Source organism: Notamacropus eugenii, chromosome 3 (assembly GCF_028372415.1).
Source record: "Notamacropus eugenii isolate mMacEug1 chromosome 3, mMacEug1.pri_v2, whole genome shotgun sequence".
NCBI classification, from domain to species: Eukaryota; Metazoa; Chordata; class Mammalia; order Diprotodontia; family Macropodidae; genus Notamacropus; species Notamacropus eugenii.
Window position 1 is genome coordinate 75,671,672 of NC_092874.1, and position 19,664 is coordinate 75,691,335.

At 37.0% G+C, this 19,664-nt stretch overlaps 1 protein-coding gene across 10 annotated transcripts in view; it reads left to right on the forward strand.

The window, feature by feature from the left end:
* CCNY (cyclin Y) overlaps positions 1-19,664 on the forward strand; it is a 306,697-nt gene that overhangs the window by 218,453 nt on the left and 68,580 nt on the right. For all 10 annotated transcript variants that reach the window (XM_072652032.1, XM_072652033.1, XM_072652041.1 and 7 more), the window contains one exon: positions 7,894-7,928. In XM_072652032.1, coding sequence (XP_072508133.1) covers positions 7,894-7,928 — 35 coding nt within the window. The remainder of the gene's footprint in view (positions 1-7,893; positions 7,929-19,664) is intronic.

Below are 19,664 nucleotides of genomic sequence, written 5' to 3' on the forward strand. Positions count from 1 at the left end.
GAAATGTCCCATACACATGCATGATGATGGATTTTTATTCATTTAAGTTGAGCAGGACACTGCTACTCTGACTTTGTTATTTATCCCTCTTCTAGACCTACCTCAGTGACATCTTGTTCTAGACTTGGGAAATCCATTGACACCTTCCCCCCACTTAGCACCACCCTTTTTTCCTTCATGGGCTTCTGTCTACTGATTTTAGTTCCCTGCCTTTTTACTCTGCTTCTCTCCTTTCCTTATTTCCAGGTAGATGAGGGTCAGGGGCTTTGCCCATATCCCTGAGGTACATAAGAACCACAGGGATGGGTGAGAGGCAGGGTCTGGCTGATATTTACCTGGTGGAAAATGATAGATCTGGAACATTAATTATAAAGAGATGCCTTTATACATCTGGGAATCATGCAAAGGATCTTGGGCTCTTAGGTCCAGAGTTGGAAAGGACCTCAGTGGCTATGTAGACCTTCTTTCATAGTTGAGGAAACTGAGGTACAGAGAGGTTAAGTGATTTGCCCAAAGTCACATAGGGAATAAGTGACAAACAGGATTCAGAGCCAGGTCCTCTAATTCCAGAGCCAATGCTCACATAAGAGATACTGTGAGATTCCAATGAGATTCAAACCCAAATGTCCCAGGAAAGGTACTCTGAGCTTGTAATGACCCATGGGAAATGCAAAACATCTGAATTCAGTTTTCAGTTTGTGCTTTCTTTGACCTCAGCCTATCTTATATTCCATAATGATTTTTTTTCTACTCTAGTCTGGACTATACTAGATAGAGGGATGTGTGTGTTTGGACTTTGTTCCATCTCCACTGGTAGTCTGGGTCTTTGGTTAGCTTTTGCAAAGCCACATTCAAATTTATGTCATCTAAAATATTCCTGGTATTTCTCAACCCAGAAATTACTAATGAAGATATATCCAGCTCACTTCAGAGTGGGCAAAGACCTGTATTCAAATCTCAGAGGTTTAGTTTTGAAGAAAGCACTCATTTGACTCCTTTCCACAGGACACTGTAGAACAAGTTGCCAAAACTGCCTGGCCTGATGCCTTAAACATATATTAGCTATCTGATAAATGTTTGTTGATTGAATGAATCCACTGTAGCATAACGGATCAAGTGCTGATTTTGAAGACAATGGACAGGAGTTCAGACCTGCTTCTTTCTAACACTGGGATGTGTAGGTCACCTCATACATCTCTGAGTTTCATTTTTTTCTCATTTATAAAATTAAGAAGTTAAACTAAGTCAGTGATGTCAAATTCAAATAGAAATGGGGAGGAGCACTGGATCATCTCATAAATATTCCTGATGGGCATAGTGACTTAGAAAGCCACATGTTAACATTATCTATGTATTTTTATTTATTTTGTTAAATATCTCCCAGCTACATTTTAATCTGGTTCTGGATACAGTCTGGAGCATTGTGGACCAATGTGAGTTTCATCTTTCTAGACCGGATAACATCTGAGGTCCCTTCCAAGTTTCCATCTATGATCATGAGATATGAATTGCATTTCTTTGAAATGATGTATAGGTGATGGTTTCTACCCAACTAATTGGAAGACATTTTTTAGATGGCATAGTGTCAGGGAAATGGCCCTAGATCTTCCATCAGGCTACTTTGCCTTCTAGTCCCAGCACTGCTCTTGACTTGGGTAAATCTTTGTGCTTTCTCTGAGCAGTAGTTTCTTCATTTATAAAATTAGCAGGTAATACAGATAATCTCTGTTGCCTTTTCTGGCTATGAAATCCTATGGTCCTTTTTCCCCCTCTTGTATAGTTCCCCTTTTCAAGACAAGATAATATTGATTTGATTGATTCAGGGGCTAGGGACAATTGCAAAAGGACAAAACTAGCCCACTCTGTTTTGAGGTCCAGTTTATGTGGTCTATATTAGCACAGATCCCCGATTATTCACTTTTTTGTGAACCCCTTTGGCAGTCTGGTGAAGCCTGTGGACCCTTTGTAGAAAAATGTTTTTAAAATGCATGAAATAAAATATATAGGATTGCAAAGGAAACTAATAATAAGTACGCTATGAAAATATTTTTAAAAGACCCTAATTTAATAAAGTTTGGGTTTGGTAATCCCTAAAGACCCTTCCAGTTCTAAATTCTGCATAATCTCTACCCTCAAGGAGGTTTTATTCTCTAAGAATTTTGATTTTGAGCCAGAAGGCATTTAGCAATTACCAATTTAGCTCCCCATTTAACAGATCAATACATTGACTTGCAGAGGAGTTAATGACTTGCCCACAGCTACACCAATAGCAAGAAGCAGAGGTGATATCGAACTCCAGATGAAGTGTTCTTTTCACTATTTTGTAGGATACCATTCTCCCTCTCCTTCTCCCTTTCTCTCTCTCCCTCCCTCCCTCCATCTCTCTCTCTCTGTCTCCCTCTCACTCTCTCTCTCTCTCTCTCTCTCTCTCTCGTTTATTTTTTAAAGTACCTAATACCTTTTAAGAGTTCCATTGCTATGGATTAAATCTACTATTATAATCAATTTAAAATCCACTTAGTATTTTTTAAAGAATATCAAAACATATTGTAAACTGAATCGGAGACAAGAGGCATCCATCCTTCCAAAAAAGAAAACCAAAACATCATTAAGACTACAACTAATCACCCTTTAAAAAGGGGAATGTGACTTTATTAATGTGTTCAGTTATTTGGGAGCTCTGAAAACAACAGAGATTTTGGCAGATGTGTTGATGTTAATCTAAGGATATAGAGAATTTTAAAAAAATTAAAATCTCTTGTTACAAATGACTTCACATCTCCCTTCTGTAATAATAAAACACAGCTTCTAAAATACTCAGCTTTTCAGAGCTGATTAATCAGTGTGTCCTTATTTGATTTCTCTTTAGATAGAGTGGCAGAAACACAAAGATAGAGAGGGAGACATTGTATCTTTGAGGAGGATACTTTTGACACTGCTTGTTGGGTAACCAATCAGTCAAAATTTGTGCAGTGAATCAGAACTTGGGGGAAAAGAAAAAGCAGAGAAATGTACAGAGCATTACAGATACATCTTCATTCTTAATTAACTCAGGCTTTTAAAAAAGGTTTTTGGTGGGACTAGCTACAAGCTGGGTCATTCTCCAGCATTATTATCACTATTTTACTATTAGTCCTTAATTTTTCTCTTAATTGTCCTTGCAATAAATCATCCTTTTTAGTGCAATGGTGTAAGAGGGGTGTTACATGGCTTGGCACTTGCTAATTGGTATATTGATTCATAGACAATGTAAACTCTAAAGAGCTGCTCACGTATCCTTTGAGGAAGGTCAAGGATTATTCTTTAGGATACTTTGAGTCATTCTTCAGTGCAGAGGATGTCTGAGCCTTCCTAAGAGAGCGCTCAGATGACAAGCTTATCTCTCTCCCTCCTTGAAACAATGGGAACCCACTATGCTGTACCACCTTAGCTTCTCTAATTCATTAATTAGTATGTGTAGGTTTTGTTGGGACTGGAAAAATGGTATTTGGTGAAATTAAAAGTAAAAGTCTCCTGTAGGACAGTGATTGTCAAACTTTTTGGTCTCAGAATCCTATTATACTCTTGAAAATTATTGAGGACCCCAAAGAGTTTTTTTATTTGTGTAGATTATGTATCTATAAGTTGTATAATATGATACGTTATGTAATATAAAAGTGTATAACATAATAAATATTCTAAATTTTTTAATTTCACTTGTTTAAACTAACAATTAAACATAAGTATCATGTTAATGAAAAATAAGTGTTTTTCCAAACAAAACTAGTAGTGAGAAGAATGATTTGCTTATTTTTGCAAGTTTCTTTAATGTCTTGTTTGATGGAAGACAGCTGGAGTCATATCTGCTTCTGCATTCAATCTGTTGCAATATCTTGTTTTGCTTGAAATATATTAAGAAAATCTGGCCTCACATAAGGTATGTAGTTGGAAAAGACAGGAATATTTTAATAAGTAATATTTTAATTTTGAGCTCAGATCTCCTGAAAGGTCTCGGGTACTCCCAGGGATCTGAGGACTGAACTTTGAGAACCCCTTCTTCAGGATTTTATTTTACATGATTTTATTGTGATTCATGTGTTGAATGCTTATTTATTTTATTAACTTTGTCTTAACCTGTGATTTCATAGATGTAGGGAATGACCCAGCATGGAAATTCTGTCTTCCCGTGTAGATTAGCAACTCATTTGTAATTTATAATTTCAGGGATTTACTAAAGCTAACAAGTTTTCAAGATAAGATTCAAACTTAGGTCTTTTTGACTCACAATGGGGAACACCTAGCTGCCAACCCATCCTTGCCTTGGTAGCAAATACTTTCTGAGTTGTGTCAAGGAATATATGTGATGGACTGTTACATGTACTTTTCCTTTACCTTTGTCTTTCTCTTACCTAGACCTGCATATGTCTCTCTCTGTCTACACACACACACACACACACACACACACACACACACACACACACACACATTTATATATCACAGAATTAAAGAGTTTTAAGGTTTTTGTTGCCATCTATCTGATCCAACCCACTATACGTGAAAATAATCTTCATTATAACATAGTGAGTAAAGTTGGTTGGTCCAAACTATGCTTGAAGACCTCAAAGGAGGGAGTTGGTGGAGAAGTCACCGTAAGGCATACCATTCCACTTTTGTACAACTCAGATTGTTAGGAAAATTTTTCTGTTCTCAAACACAATTGGTATCTTTTCAACTTCTATCTATTATAGTCCTCCCAGTCTGCCCTCTGGGGCCAAACAGAACAAATCTAATCCCTTCTCTTTAAACGTTTGAAGACAGCCAACAAGTGTCCCTTGAGTCTTCTTTTCTTCAGGCTAAATATTCTGAGTTCTTTTGGCCAGTTCTTATATGACATGAACTCAAGACCGTTTGCCATTGTGGTTGTACTCTTTTGGATACTTTCTAGCTCATCAATGCCCTTCTTAAGCCACTGTACCCAGAACTGAGTGCAAGACTCCAGAAGAAGTCTAGTGAGGGTGGAATATGGTGGACTTTTCTCTGTTGCTGGAAGCTATACCTCTCTTAATGTAGCCCAAGAACTACAATTAGTTTTTTTGGCTATCATAACATATAGTACACATCTATTAAGCGTTTTTTGACTGATTGGCATCCCATTGCTAATTAATAGTGAGCTTATAATCCACTAAAAACTATATATTTTTTTTCAGAACTGACAGCTAATGATGCCTCCCCCACTTTGAGCTAATGAAGTTATTTTTTCTTTGAATCTAATTTTAACTTATTAGATGAATTAGATTAAATAAGATAATAATTGTAAAGTGCTTAGTTTTGCACAGTGCCTGGCATATAGTAAGTGCTATATAAACATTGTAGTTGTTGTTATTCTTATTAAGCCCAGTGCTCCCAGTTTGTCAAGATTCTCTTGAATTCTGATTCTGTCATCTACTGCGTTAACAACCCCTCCCAGCTTTGTATCATCTGCTTGCAGATTTGATGAACATAGCGTCTATGCTTTTGTCCAAGCCACTGATAAAAATTAAACAGCACAGGGACAAGCACAGATACCCGAGGCACTCCACTGGAGACCTTCTCCCAACCTGACATTAAACTACCACAAATAATCTCTAAGTCTGGTCATCCAACAAACTCTGAATTCATATGATTGTATTCTCTTTTAATTGATAGATCTCATTTCTAATGCGTAATATGAGACTTTATCAAAAGCTTTGCTAAAATCTAGGTAACCCATATCCATAGCATTCCTCTTATCTACTAGTTTTACAATCCTATCAGAAAAGGAAATGAATTTAATCTGACATGATCTGTTTTTAATGAAACTAGTTCTTTGTATTCATTGTCTTCCAGGAGACTGTCCTTACGTAATATAACTGTGTGAGAATTGGAGGAACACCTCTTCACCCTCATATGTAGTTTGTAGATTAGTTTACCTTAATTGAGTTGACTTTCCACATCCGTATTGTTAAGTTCTTTCAAGACTAGTGATTATGTCTTATTGGTGTTTCTCGTGCCCTCTTATAAATAATAGGTGTTCAGTTATAAGCATTTGATTGATATGCTCTAGAATGCTCATCGGTACAAGGAGTTCCTAGAAGGGGTTATACTTTCCGCCTTCTCTACAAATTCTGGTCTTAGTGAGGTGCAGAGAGCAGAGGTGTCACACTCAGAGCCCTTGGGGCCCATAACATTCCTGAATGCCTCTGAATCGGATTAAAATGTAATTGGGAAATATTTGACAGAATAAAAATATAATAAAATAGATAATATTATGTTTCAAAACCAATTCAATATGTTGCCTAAAGGGATCCTTATGTACAGATTAGTTTCCATTTCTTGAGCTTGATGCCACTGGTTTAGAGCCCTGAGGAGTTAAATGTCTTGCTCAGATTCACATAGCTAATATGTATTGGGGGCAGGACCTGAACCCAGGTCTTTCTGACTTGGAGGTGAGCTAGCTCTCTACTATTTCAGGATGCTTCTCTTCTACAAATATCCATAATACAGACTGAAATATGATCAATGTGTGTGAGGATTTTAAAGTGCTGTGAGATCAGGTTAAGCTTTCCAGTTCAAGACATGAAGCAAGGCTTTATGGAAGAGGTGGTATTTGAGTTCTGGTCTCCTCAGAATCACAGCCTTTCTTGAACATTGAAATGCTAGAGATGGATTGCCTTGTCAATAGCATCTGGTTTCCCTCTGCCACAGTTCAATTTAATTTCACAGTTTTTGAACTGTTTGCTACATTTAATGCCATTCAGGCCACAAAGTTGAATAAGACATTGCCCCTACGTTGAAGGAATTTATAATCTAGTGGGTGAAAAGAAACAGGTATAAAAGTAATTAGCTTCTTTTTAGTTTATATTATACTTTGGAAGTCCTAGCTTTTATTTGCAGAAGCTCTTCTGCATTCCTACCACTCCTTCCTTGGGTAAGGTGGCAGCATTTTGAGACGCACGGTAATTTTATTGGAGAAGATGGATCACTAACAGTTTAGCTACTTGTGGTACAGCACCACTCAATGGATCTCTCTGTAGAAACAGGAGTGGGTCCTTTGTCCTGTGAGAGTGGTGAAGCAGAGAATCATAGTTCTGTTTAAGACTTCTTGTGCTAACGTAACAGCAGATACAGCAAGCGACACCTGTTGGGGGATGTTTCAAAGTCAAGTCATTGACCTCGATGATCAATAATTGCCTCTACATGTATGCCCTGTATCCTGACATAGTAGTGTTGTCATACTTCTGTCATTTTTTTTCATTTCCTCAGTCTGGAATAGAATTTTAAAGGTATGAATTAACACATAGAGCAATGGGCTTGGAGTCAAGAAGTCCTCAATTCAAGATTCTTATCTGTGTGACCTTGGACAAGTCATTCTTCCAGTCTCAGTTTCCTCAACTCTAAAATGGGGTAATACTATCACTTACCTCGCAGTATTGTGGTAAGGATAAAATAGGGTAACACATGTAAAGCATTTTCTACACCTTAAAGCGCTACATAAATGCTGCCGGTATTATATTACATTTAGTTGGGATAGAAATTATCTTTGGTTAGCTGCTTAAAGTTTATGAGTGCTTGCAATTTTTTATTAGAAGACTTCCTTCATCCAATTAACATTTTCTGTATCTTCAGTGCTAACTTTGCTTGCTTCCACAGCCATAAAAGGCCTCAGCTATTGGTCTAATATGTTTTCAGCGTCAGAGAGTACACTCTCAAATGAAGATTTCATCTATCAGTCAAGTACAGAATGAAGCTTCCTCCTCAGATGGTATTTGAGTAACAGGATACCTGGTAGCAGTAAGGAATGGGGCCATCCTGCAGAGGCTCAGCCTAACTCTGCGCTGTGAGGGAAGTGTGGTTTCTAGCAATGTAACCTTTCTGTTGCATCTTTTGTTTTCACAGTGAGAGAAAAACGTAAGAGCCTCTTCATCAACCACGTAAGTGAAACTGCCTCCTTGTTTTCTTCCTGGGCAAGTGCTAACATTAGTGTCATAGCTGAAAACCTTAATAATGATGTTTCCTGTTGGTTAAAGCTTAATTTTTATGTTTTAATGCTACCTAGAAAACTGCCACTGATGCTGAAATGTACTTTCTCTTCTGTTTTTTTTAAAATAACATGTTCAGTGTTTTTATTGAGATCCCAGCCTAAAGCTTCTTCATGATAGAACTTTTGTGAATATACACTCCAGTGATACCACAATTTTCTAGTGAAAGCCCTTCCCTCCATCCCTCCCTTCTTTCTTCCCTGTCCTCCCTTTCTGTCTTCCTCCTTTCTTCCTTCTTTCCTTTCTTTCTTTTTCTTTCTTTCTTTCTTCCTTCCTTCCTTCCTTTCTTTTTCTTTCTTTCTTTTTTCTTTCCTTCCTTCCTTCCTTTTCTTTTCTTTCTTTCTTTCTTTTCCTTTCTTTCTTTCTTTCTTCTTTCCTTCCTTCCTTCCTTTCTTTTCTTTTCCTTTCTTTCTTTCCTTCCTTCCTTCCTTCCTTCCTTCCTTCCTTCCTTCCTTCCTTCCTTCCTTCCTTCCTTCCTTCTTTCCTTCCTTCCTTCCTTTCTTCCTTCTCCCATTTGGAATAAAAACATTCCTTGATCCAAGATCTTGATTCTTGTTCTGCACCTCTCTCCCCTAGAGTAGTTCTCAGTGAACTCAACAGTTTGAAAGAAAGGGTCCTTTTGTTACTGGGACAAGTTCATTCCAGAATGCCCTGTTTTAAAAGGTATCCCCATCTCTGCTGGCTCTGGCTCTGACTTAACCCAGTTCAGTGGGGACTGCTTCTTTTACTTTTTCCTTCCTTTAGGCTCAAGTGTAGCTGCAGCCAGGTACAGGTGTAGCTTGTAAGCTGCAGGACTCTGACTTCACTGGGATGCCCCAGCGTGCACCATGCTAGGGTATTTTGGCTTCATAGAGGAAGCCCTGCCATCAGAGCAAGTTCTGACCACCTCCCCCCACCCCTGTCCTTTAAATATGCAGCATTCTTTTCAAAAAGTCCCCCAAACTGCTAAATTTTTAGGAAGGGAAAATTAACATAAATGTTTGTAAATGTACTTGTGAAGAATTATGGGATGTGTATTCAGCTTGAGAAAGAATTCTTCACTTTAAAGAAGGTCCTCATTGGTTATTTTTTTTAATAGTAGCAACTCTAGTGTATCTAATCATTTCTTTACAGATTCTTAACTACTTACTGAGAAGATGGGAGTGAACTTTAGGGTACAGTCTTAGAAAGTAAATGCCAATAAAACCATAATAATTTTTGAAAAAATCATCTCTGATATTAGAATGGAGGCCATTGGAGAATGATTTGTAAATTATTTACGCATATCTGTTTATGAATATGCCTTTCTTTAAAGCAAAATATTTTTGCACAATCAACTCTTAATGGTGGGTTCTAATAATCCCAATCTTTGCTTTTCTTTCACTTTTCTTCTGTTGTAATTTGGACATTTCATTGCTTATCAGCCCTTCCCCCTAGAGCAAAGAAAAGTGATAGAATCAAAACTCAAACCACTGTGTGTGTGTGTGTGTGTGTGTGTGTGTGTGTGTGTGTGTGTGTGTGTGTGTGTACTGGTCATGAATAGAACTATTTAAAAGCTCCATGAAGGAAGAATTTAGTTCTTCGAATTATTCATGCCATCCTTTCTCTCTACCCCCATCATGACAGATTTTTAAAAAATATTTCACTATACATAGATCATTGGTTTTGAAGTCAGAGGCTAGGAGTTTCATTCTTGGACTTGTTATTTACTTGTTGTTTGACCTTGAGTAAGTCACTTAACTTATCTGTGCCTCAAGTTCTTCATCTGTACAATGGGAATATTATTCAAACTATGTGTCTCATAGAACTAACCTAAGTAATATTAAAGTATTGTATCAACGTGAGTTAATTATTATGTATGTATGTATTATTTGCCCCCCTCATATCATATTTTTGACTGGGATGAGAATCTCCTACCATTAACTTTGCCTCTTATTTAATAAACAGTCTTACCACTTGTCACTGAAGAAACTTCTGCTCATAGACAGAAACTAGCAGAAAATACTAAATCTGACGTTGGACACTTTAGTTCTGTGACCCTAGGCAGGTCACTTAACTTCTGTGTGCCTCAGTGTAGTTAAGTGTAAAATGGGGATAATAGTAGCTCCTAGCTTATAGGGTTTTTGGGATAACTAGATGAGATAAATTTTTTTTTAAGTGCTTGGCTGGTAATTTCTTATTTCTTTCCTCAAAGATAGAAAAAGAGAGTTACTGTTTCCGTACATTTGGGCTTTGTAGTATTTTGTTTATTTAACGTTAGAATGAATGATTCTCTTGGTCTTTACAACCTATTAGATAACTCAAGCACATTGTATTACATATGGCAAAATACTTTGCATAATGTACTTTAATTTGCCTTTCGTAAAATAATATTTTGAATTTTTTTCCTTTGTTGTAGGAGTCTACTTAATTTTCTGTTAAAATAGTCTGTTGTCACTTTAAATTAACTATCTGAAATAAGTTTCTAAAGAAGCCAGCTTGTGTTGCTAAGGGCAGTCCGAGCTGTTAAAATAAACTCAAGGGTTGTATGTATATAAGGTGAAGGAGAGGAGAGAGATTTGATCTGTTTCTTACCCTGAAGAATGAGTGAATGGAAAAGCAGCCTTTTCTGATTGGAGGAAAAGAGGCATGAAGTTTTGCTGTTCTTAAGGAGAAGATTCCTGTTTCCCTAGAGGTTAAAGTTGGACATCTGTAATTTTAAACTGTGGTGAGCTGAAGCAGAATGCTACCATTTTAAGTCTGAGGAAAAACCTACACCTCGTGTTGTTGTAATCCTGGCACCCTACCAACACTTGGTGGGATTATATCTGAAATGTAGTTGTAGTAATGCTTATCAGTCTTTACATGCTGAAATTGCATAACACATCATGAAATGGCAGCTTTTTGGCAGCCTTAATTTGGGGATTTTTCCTCAGCGACCCTTTAAAATGAAAGGGCATTCTCCAGAATTGTTTTATCTCCCTTTCTGCAGCCATTCAGGAAGGTAGGTCAGAAATTTGCATATCTGAAGTACTTACTTACTGTAGATTGTCAGATCGTCCTCAGAATTTGCAGGGAAGCCAAATTTTATCCTTTGTTTATCAATCTTTGGCCAACTGCAGAATCACACTAGAGATTCTAATGTAACAATTGTAATTTGTTAGCTTTGTCCTTCAGGGTTTGACTAAATTAAAATCCATTTTTTCTGAATTCAGCCTATAAATTTTCAGATATGCTAAGTGTGGGCTAAGATTTCTCACAAAAACGTTTGTTCTGTTGGACTCCTGGCTTAGCTGGTCTAGTTACTGGTATGTGAGCCCTGAAGTCTTTATTGCATCTCATATATAACGACTGGGGAAAAATAGATAAAGCAGGGCAATATTGAGAGTTTGTATTAGAAGTGCCTTGCCTATGCCCCTACTCGACCAGTAAGTGTCAGAGCTAGGATTTGAGAGCCCAAGGGTCCTTTGATTCCGAGTCCAGATTACCTTCTGTTAAACCAGACAGACTCTTGGCAGCATTATCATTCCCATTTACAAATATGGAAATTGAGTCTCACCAAAGGTAAAATGAGCCTTTCTCATGGTCTTCCCGCTAATAAATGATAAAATTCAGATGAGAACCCATCTGTCATGATTCTTGCACTTCTGAGCCCCGTACTCTTTTCACTGCATCACATCTTTTAAGTGCACCAAATACACTGAATTCCAGAGAAAATTACTGAGGGGGGAATATAGAATATATTTAATTTGAGATATTTGAAAGTTGGAAAATGTGCCATGTGTCTTTTGTTTTTGTTTATGGCACCTATCATGTGGTGTTCTTTCTTGTTTAAAATTTTTATTGAGATCTTTTATTTCATATCATTTTCGTTTCTGAATATATTCTCTTTTCTACCACTTAATAAATAGTTACATCTAACAAAGAAAAAAAAGGAGGAACAAACAATCCAACAAAAGCTAATCAGCACAATAACTGTCTATAGTGTATGCAGTGTTCCACACATTTTAGGCTACCATCTTTGCAAGTCTAGTTTGTATAAAGAACATTAATTGGATTGAGAGTCAGGAAGCCCATGTTCTAATCCCAGTTCTATCATAAGTTGAATGGCCTTAAGCAATATTTTCTCCAGTTTTTTGGTTTAGTTTCTTCATTTGTAAGATTAATGAGCTGGATTTTAGATGATCCAGAAAGTACCTTCCCACTCAAAAATCCTGATTCATTGTTAGAGGGTTTCAATATATGATAGATGGTAATGAGAAATACGTTTTTCTTCAGTCTCTTTCATGGCTATATGTCTGAGAAATAGGATATGAAAGCATTAGATAATATGTGAACATATTTGCTAGTTTTAGATTCTGGTAGTTAGTTCATAACCAGTTACTGCAAATGAATAGGAATTTGTCTTGTTTGAAGTAAGTATAAGTATAAGATAAGTATATCTAAGTATAGATTCACTATCATAGTAAGATCAGTTTTAAAAAAACCCCACAAAATAGAGACTATTTGCCAGCTTTCACTTTTGCTAATAAATTAAGAAGAAAGTTGATAGGTTGAACTTGTCTATGCTTGGCTTTAAAGTCCTGTATCAGATGGTGTGGTTAACTAGCCCATGCTGTCAGGGTGTAAAGGTTGATCGGCAAAGGAAGGCCTCGAGTACTTGTTTCTCCATTTTATAATCTGGTGACTGCTGAAATTAGGTAGCTTCTTGGGGCTTAAATTCCATTTTGCTAAACCTTCAGATGCCTCACTTTTTCCATTTCTAGAAAACTGAAAATATACCACCCAGAACTTTATTATTAGTTTCCAAGTTAGGGTACTTGATTGTACTTTTTCTGTACTTGTTGCAGAGGGTTAAGTGACATGCTTGAAATTGTCTTAAAATCACCATCTTCCTCTTCCTACTGAGATCAAAGGAAGTCAGAATTGGAGGAGAGCTCAGAGGCTATTTGGACCAATCTGTTCCTGAGTAAGAATCCTTTCTACAACTCAAAAGTAGTCATCCAGTCTTTGAAAAACAGAGAGACAGAGATAGAGATAAGATAGAGACAGAAAGAACCCACTTAAGGCCCATTCTACTTTTTGATAGTACAGTACTCATTATTAGGAAGGTTTTCCTTATGTAACGCTGGAGCTAACTCTTCCCCATCCCCCAGAAAAAAAAAATATTTCAGGTTCAATTTGCTCTCTGATTCCACAGCCACTGAAAACCATAGCTTATGAGACTCCACTAAAGTATTTACTTTTACAACAAAGCCAGAGGACACAATATTTTCCCCATAAACCAGGGCATATTCTTTTACAAGCACAGACCTTAGAGATATTACAGGTTTGGTTCCAGACCACTACAATAAAACAAATATTGCAATAAAGTGAGTCACACAAATTTTTTTTGGCTTCTGCTGAGAAATATATATATATATATATATATATATATATATATAAATATAAACATATAAAAATTATGTTTATACTGTACTCTAGGAAGTATGCAATAGTATTATGTCTAAAAAAATGTGTGTACCTTAATTAAAAAATACTTTATTGCTAAAAATGCTAACCATCACTTGAGCCTTCAGAGAATCATAATCTTTTTCCTGGTGGGGGGGTCTTGCCTCTTTGTTGATGGCTGCTGACTGACCACGATGGGAGCTGCTGAAGATTGGGAAACTGTGGCAATTTCTTGAAATAAGAAAATGATGAGGTTTGCTGCATTGATTGACTCCTCCTTTCACAAAAGATTTCCCTGTAGCATGTGATACTGTTTGATAGCATTGTAGCCACAGTAGAACTTTTTTCAAAATTGGAGTCAATCCTCTCAAACTGTGCCGCTGCTTTATCAGTTAAGTTTACTAATATTTTTTAATATTGTTGTGTCTTAGGGAATAGTGGGAGGAGTGGGAGAGAGATGGGGGAATGGTGGTCTGTTGAGCAGTTTGAACATATGCAATTTGTTGATTAAGTTCTCTGTCTTATATGGTTGTGGTGCATGGCAGCCCAAAACAATTGTAAATAATACCATCAAAGGTCGATGATCACAGATTGCCATTACACGTGAGATAATGATGAAAAATTTGAAGTATAGAGAGAATTACCAAAATGTGATACAGAGACATGATGTAAGCACATGCTGTTGGAAAAATAGCATTGGTAGACTTGTCTGGGGCCGTGTTGCCACAAACCAATTTGTAAATAATGCAATACCTGCAAAGTACAATAAAGCAAGGCACAATAAAATGAGGTGTGCCTATATACGCATATCATTTGAGAAGAGTGGATTCCTTTAGGGAGTATGTGGAGAAGCTTACAGATTGGAACACTTATGGTCAGATCTCACACATGGAAGAACTCAACTTTGAAAACATAAGATGCTCATTGACTTCTGGTGATGTCTTTGGGCTATTCTTGCTCATCTTGTGGTTGCTGCTGAGTGTAATAACTCCTAGGCATTGCTTCACTGAACTTACTGTTAGGCATGTGATTGTAAAGCTTCTCTTTGCTACCAGCCTTTCCCTTTAGCTGGAGTCTTCAGTTAAGTGTTTACCTCTTCTCCAAAAGAGGAGTGGGTTCTGCCATCTCTTTCTACTTGAAGCCCTATAACTTAAACTTCAGCTCCTTCAAGGGGGAAGGAAGACCCCTTTCTAATACAGTACCCTTTCTAGGGGGAAAACTTAGGTGCTGTTTCACCATTAGTCAAGGGATCTGTGTGTTCCTAGAATCTTAGATTCCAAGGGTCATCATTGTCTTGTGGAACACAGAATAACCAGCCAGCTACTTAGAGCCTGTAGGCACTAAGTCTGCTTTTGATGCTCCTTCCTCTTACTTATCAGGATCACATCTCTTTCCTATTCTTCTGAATCCTTCTTAATTTTTTCATGGCCAAGTTACATTCCCCAATGTATTACATTCAGTGGCAACCTTTCTAACAGACTCTGTGCGAGTTTGAAACTCCCCAGTTTTCCTCAGATCATCCCTAGCATCCTTTGGATCTCCTATAGGAATAAAAGGAGGAGGCAAGAAGAACAACAAAATCCACGTGGGTTTATAGTGAAGTTACAATCTCCACCTTAATTCTCCGCTTCAGATTTATTTCTTTATTTTGTATGTGTAACTGACTACTTGTCTCCCAGGCTTTGTGCTGTCCATAGCTCATATCAAGCCTAACTCTGGTCTGCAACTTCTGCACATTGCCTATAATTCATCTAGGTGGCACAGTGGAGAGAGCAAGGGCCTGGGTCAGGACAATCTGAGTTCAGATTTGGCCTTGGACACTTCCTAGCTGTGTGACACTGAACAAGTCACTTAATGCCTCAGTTTCCTCATCTGTGAAATGGGGATAATAATAACCTCTACCTGCTAGGGGTGTCCTGAGGACCAAAGGAGACAATCATTGTAAAGCACTTAGGAGAGTGCCCAGCACATAGTAAGTGCTGTAGAATGATAACTATTGTTATTATCACTGTTATTGTTGTGTAATTCTGCCCTCTGAAGCCAAGTAAAAGATATAATCTCTTTTCAGTACGGTAGCCCTTTAGGTACTTGAAGACAACTCTTGTATTCCTTTTTTGAAATGTCTTCTCTAGTTCCTTTGACCATTTGTCATATTGCATATTCTTTTTTGAAAATGTATACTTTATTTATTTTTCAGTTTTTACTTCCACAAGAATTGGAATTCAAAATTTTCTCCCCTTCCTTCCCCACTTCCACCCCAGGATGGCATGTACCCCATCCATCCCTTCCTCCAGTCTGTTCTCCCTTCTATTACTCAACCTTCTTCCATTCCCCTTGCCCTCTATTTTCCTATAAGGCAAAATAGATTTCTTTACTCCACTGTCTCTATATCTTAATTTCCAGTTGCATACTAAAACAATTTTTAACATTCATTCTTAAAGCTTTGAGTTCCATATTCTGTCCCTCCCTCCCCACCCACCTTCATTGAGAAAACAAGAAATTCAATATTGGTCATATATGTATAACAATGCAAAGCACTTCCACAATGGTTATGTTGTAAAAGATGAAACTACATTTCCCTCTGTCCTATCCTGTCCTTCATCTTTTCCATTCTCTTCTTTGACCTGTGCTCCCACAATAGTGTTTGCTTCTTATTATCCCTTTCCCCAACTTGCTGTCTCTTCTATTATCTTCCCTCTCTTATCCCCTTCCCCCTTGCCTTCCTGCAGGGTAAAATAGATTTCCATATCCAATGTGTTATTCCTCCTTAAGCCAAATCCCATGAGAGTAAGGCTTATTATTATTTCCTTTTATCTCCTCTCTCTTTCCCTCCTTTGTAGAAGCTCTTTCTTTGTGAGGTGATTTGCTATATTCTACCTCTCCCTGTCTCTTAATCCTAGTACATTGCATTAAACAGTAAATTTTATTATTATTTTTTAAGGTATTCTCCCTTCATATTCAGCTCACCCTGTGCTCTCTATGTGTGTGTGTATGTATGTATGTATATATACATACATATGTATAAATGTACATGCATACATACACCTATGCACATATACATACCTACACATATATAATATACAGATACATACATTCCCATATACACCCACATATATATGTATTCCCTCTAACTACCCCAATACTGAAATAGGTCTCATGAGTTACAAATAACATCTTTCCATGTAGAAATGTAAGCATTTCTACTTAAATGAGTTCCTTAAGGCTTCCCTTTCCTGTTTACCTTTTCATGTCTCTCTTGATTCTTATATTTGAAAGTCAGGTTTTCTATTCAGCTCTAGTCTTTTCAATAAGAATGCTTGAAAGTCCTCTATTTCATTGAAATTCCATTTTTTCCCCTGAAGTATCATACTCAGTTTTGCTGGGTAAGTGATTCTTGGTTTTAATCTTAGCTCCTTTGACCTCTGGAATATCATATTCCAAGCCTTTCTGTCCCTTAGTGTAGAAGCTGCTAAATCCTGTGTTATCCTGATTGTATTTCCATAATACTTGAATTGTTTCTTTCTGGCTGCTTGTAATATTTTCTCCTTAACCTGGGAGCTGTGGAATTTGGCTACAATATTCCTAGGAGTTTTCCTTTTGGGCTCTCTTTCAGGAAGTGATTGGTGAATTCTTTCCATTTCTGTTTTATCCTCTAGATCTAGAACATTGGGGCAGTTTTCCTTGATAATTTCTTGAAAGATGATGTCTAGGCTTTTTTTTAATCATAGCTTTCAAGTAGACCAATAATTTTGAAATTATTTCTCCTGGATCTATTTTCCAAGACAGTTGTTTTTCCAGTGAGATATTTCACATTCTCTTCTATTTTTTCATTCTTTTGGGTTTTTTTTTTAATAACTTCTTGGTTTCTTATAGAGTCATTTATCTTCCATTTTCTCCATTCTGATTTTTAAGGAACTATTTTCTTCAGTGAGCTTTTGAACCTCCTTTTCTGTTTCGCCAATTCTGCTTTTTATAGTTTTCTTCTTCTCATTGGCTTTTTGGACCTCTTTTGCCATTTGAGTTAGTCTATTTTTAAAGATGTTATTTTCTTCAGCATTTTTTGGGTCTCCTTTAGCAAACTGTTGACTCTCTTTTCATGATTTTCTTTCATTGCTTTCATTTCTATTCCCAATTTTTCCTCCCCCACTCTTACTTGATTTTCAAAATCCTTTCTGAGCTTTTCCATGACCTGAGATCATTGCATATTTATTTTGGAGACTTTGGATGCAGAAGCCTTGACTTTGATGTCTTCCTCTGATGGTATGCATTGTTCTTCCTCATCATGCTGCATATTCTTGAGGCTCATCACCAACCTGACCTTCCTCATCTCAATATTCTCCAGCTCTTTCATTGTAACCTCTCTTTTATATGCATAGCTCATGGAAACTGCTACTGTCTCTTGAAGAACCAAGACAAAAGGAGCTCAGATATTGTTCCTGTAACTTTAGAAGTTAAGATGTCGTGTTGGGAAAAGGACAGTTAGATGAACAGTTGGAAGGGACTGATCATATGGGAGAAATGGTTTACTGTGAAGCACCTGTCCCTAATTAGTAAGAGGGAAGTGAAACTTTTATTCTTGATCTGATAGCCACTTACAGTCTGTGTGACAGTCAGCCAGTCAGCAAACACTTATTAAGTGGCTAGTGTATGCCAGGCAGTGTAGGAAGAGCTAGAGAGAAGAGAGAGGATGTGAAGAGCAAGGACTTGTTTTGGTTTGTGTGTTTAATGGAAATTGTCTTGTTATTTTATGAGGAAATCCTATAAAGAGAACTTAGTGTAGCTTTTAAAGGGCTAGCAGCACAGTGTATTTGGGGATAGAATTTCCTGTGTGTATTAAAGAGAAGTCAGTGAAGGGATTAATGTTGAAGAGGAATAGACTTTAATCATTGATATAAAGTGAGATTAATGTCTTGAGACTTAAGTTTCCAGAAAAATGTAGAGGAATCAACTATTGATATTTTGAGGGTTTAAGGAGACTTAAAGAATGATGTTTATCTCATTTGTTAATTATATGAATATTTAATAGTTTTAAATATTTATTTAAATAGAGATGAGTAAAATAATTTGTAGTAGCAAAGGTGGCTTCTCAACTTCTTTAGAAAATTAGTATTTCATAAATTGGAGTGGGAGCCCAAATTAATGAGAAGAAATTTCAAATTTATTAATGAAGTATATGTTATCAAGAATACTCCTAGGTTACTATAGAGTTTGGAGTTAACAAATTTAATATATAACAACAAGAGTCAAATGGAAGGCCAAAGTCAGGTGACCTACAGGAGAAAGTGGTCGGACTCCTGACCATAGCCAGTTCACTTCAAAATTCACTCTTGCCCCATGAATGAAAAATATTTCTAACTTCCTTTTTCTTTGCCTGAATACTATGGATCTGAACCAAAATCAAAATGTTCTGCTTCAAAACTTGCTCCTGTGACCTTAGGGAGACACATTACTTGATTCACTGTGTGTATGTGTGTGTTTCTGTTTTTTGATAACCTACCATGTTTGCATTCACTATTATAGGCGCTTGGGAGAGCATAAAGGCACAGATAACCTATAACCTTGAGGAGATAAAAAGAAGCTTTTGATTACAGTATTGATTATGATGTTGATTTTTCATTTCATAAGACTTTCATCTCTCGCTTTGGAAAATCCTTGGTTATAGAATTTCTGAATTGGAAGGACCTTGTTTAGATATCTGGTCCAACTAGGAAAAATCCCTTCTTCAGCATACCTGACAAAGGGTCATCCAAACAGTGCTTGAAGACTCTAGCGATGAGGAACCCATGATCTCTATTGGTGGCCAGTTCTGGTTTTGTTAGTTTTGATTGTTAAAAAAGATTTTCTATCTTAAATTTGCCTCTTCCATCTGTTGCTCTCAATTCTGCCCTCGATGCTTTGAGGAAATCTAGTCCTTCTTCCAGTTGGCTGCCCTTCACCCATATGAAGACAGCTATCATGTACTTTTCCTCACTCCAAGTTTTCTCCAGGCTAAACATTCCCAGGTGCTTGAGCTGATTCTCACATGACATTCCTTCACCATCTTAGAAGCCGAGTCAGAAGTAGTCACTATTTTTTTTCCTTTTTAATCAACTGCTTTCATAAAACTCCTAGAAACAGTGATGGTGTAGATCACAAACGTATTGATTGATACAGGTGGGTTGTCTCCATGGGAAAATGATAACACATGAGTATCTTTTCTGGGGTCAGAGAAGATTTCCT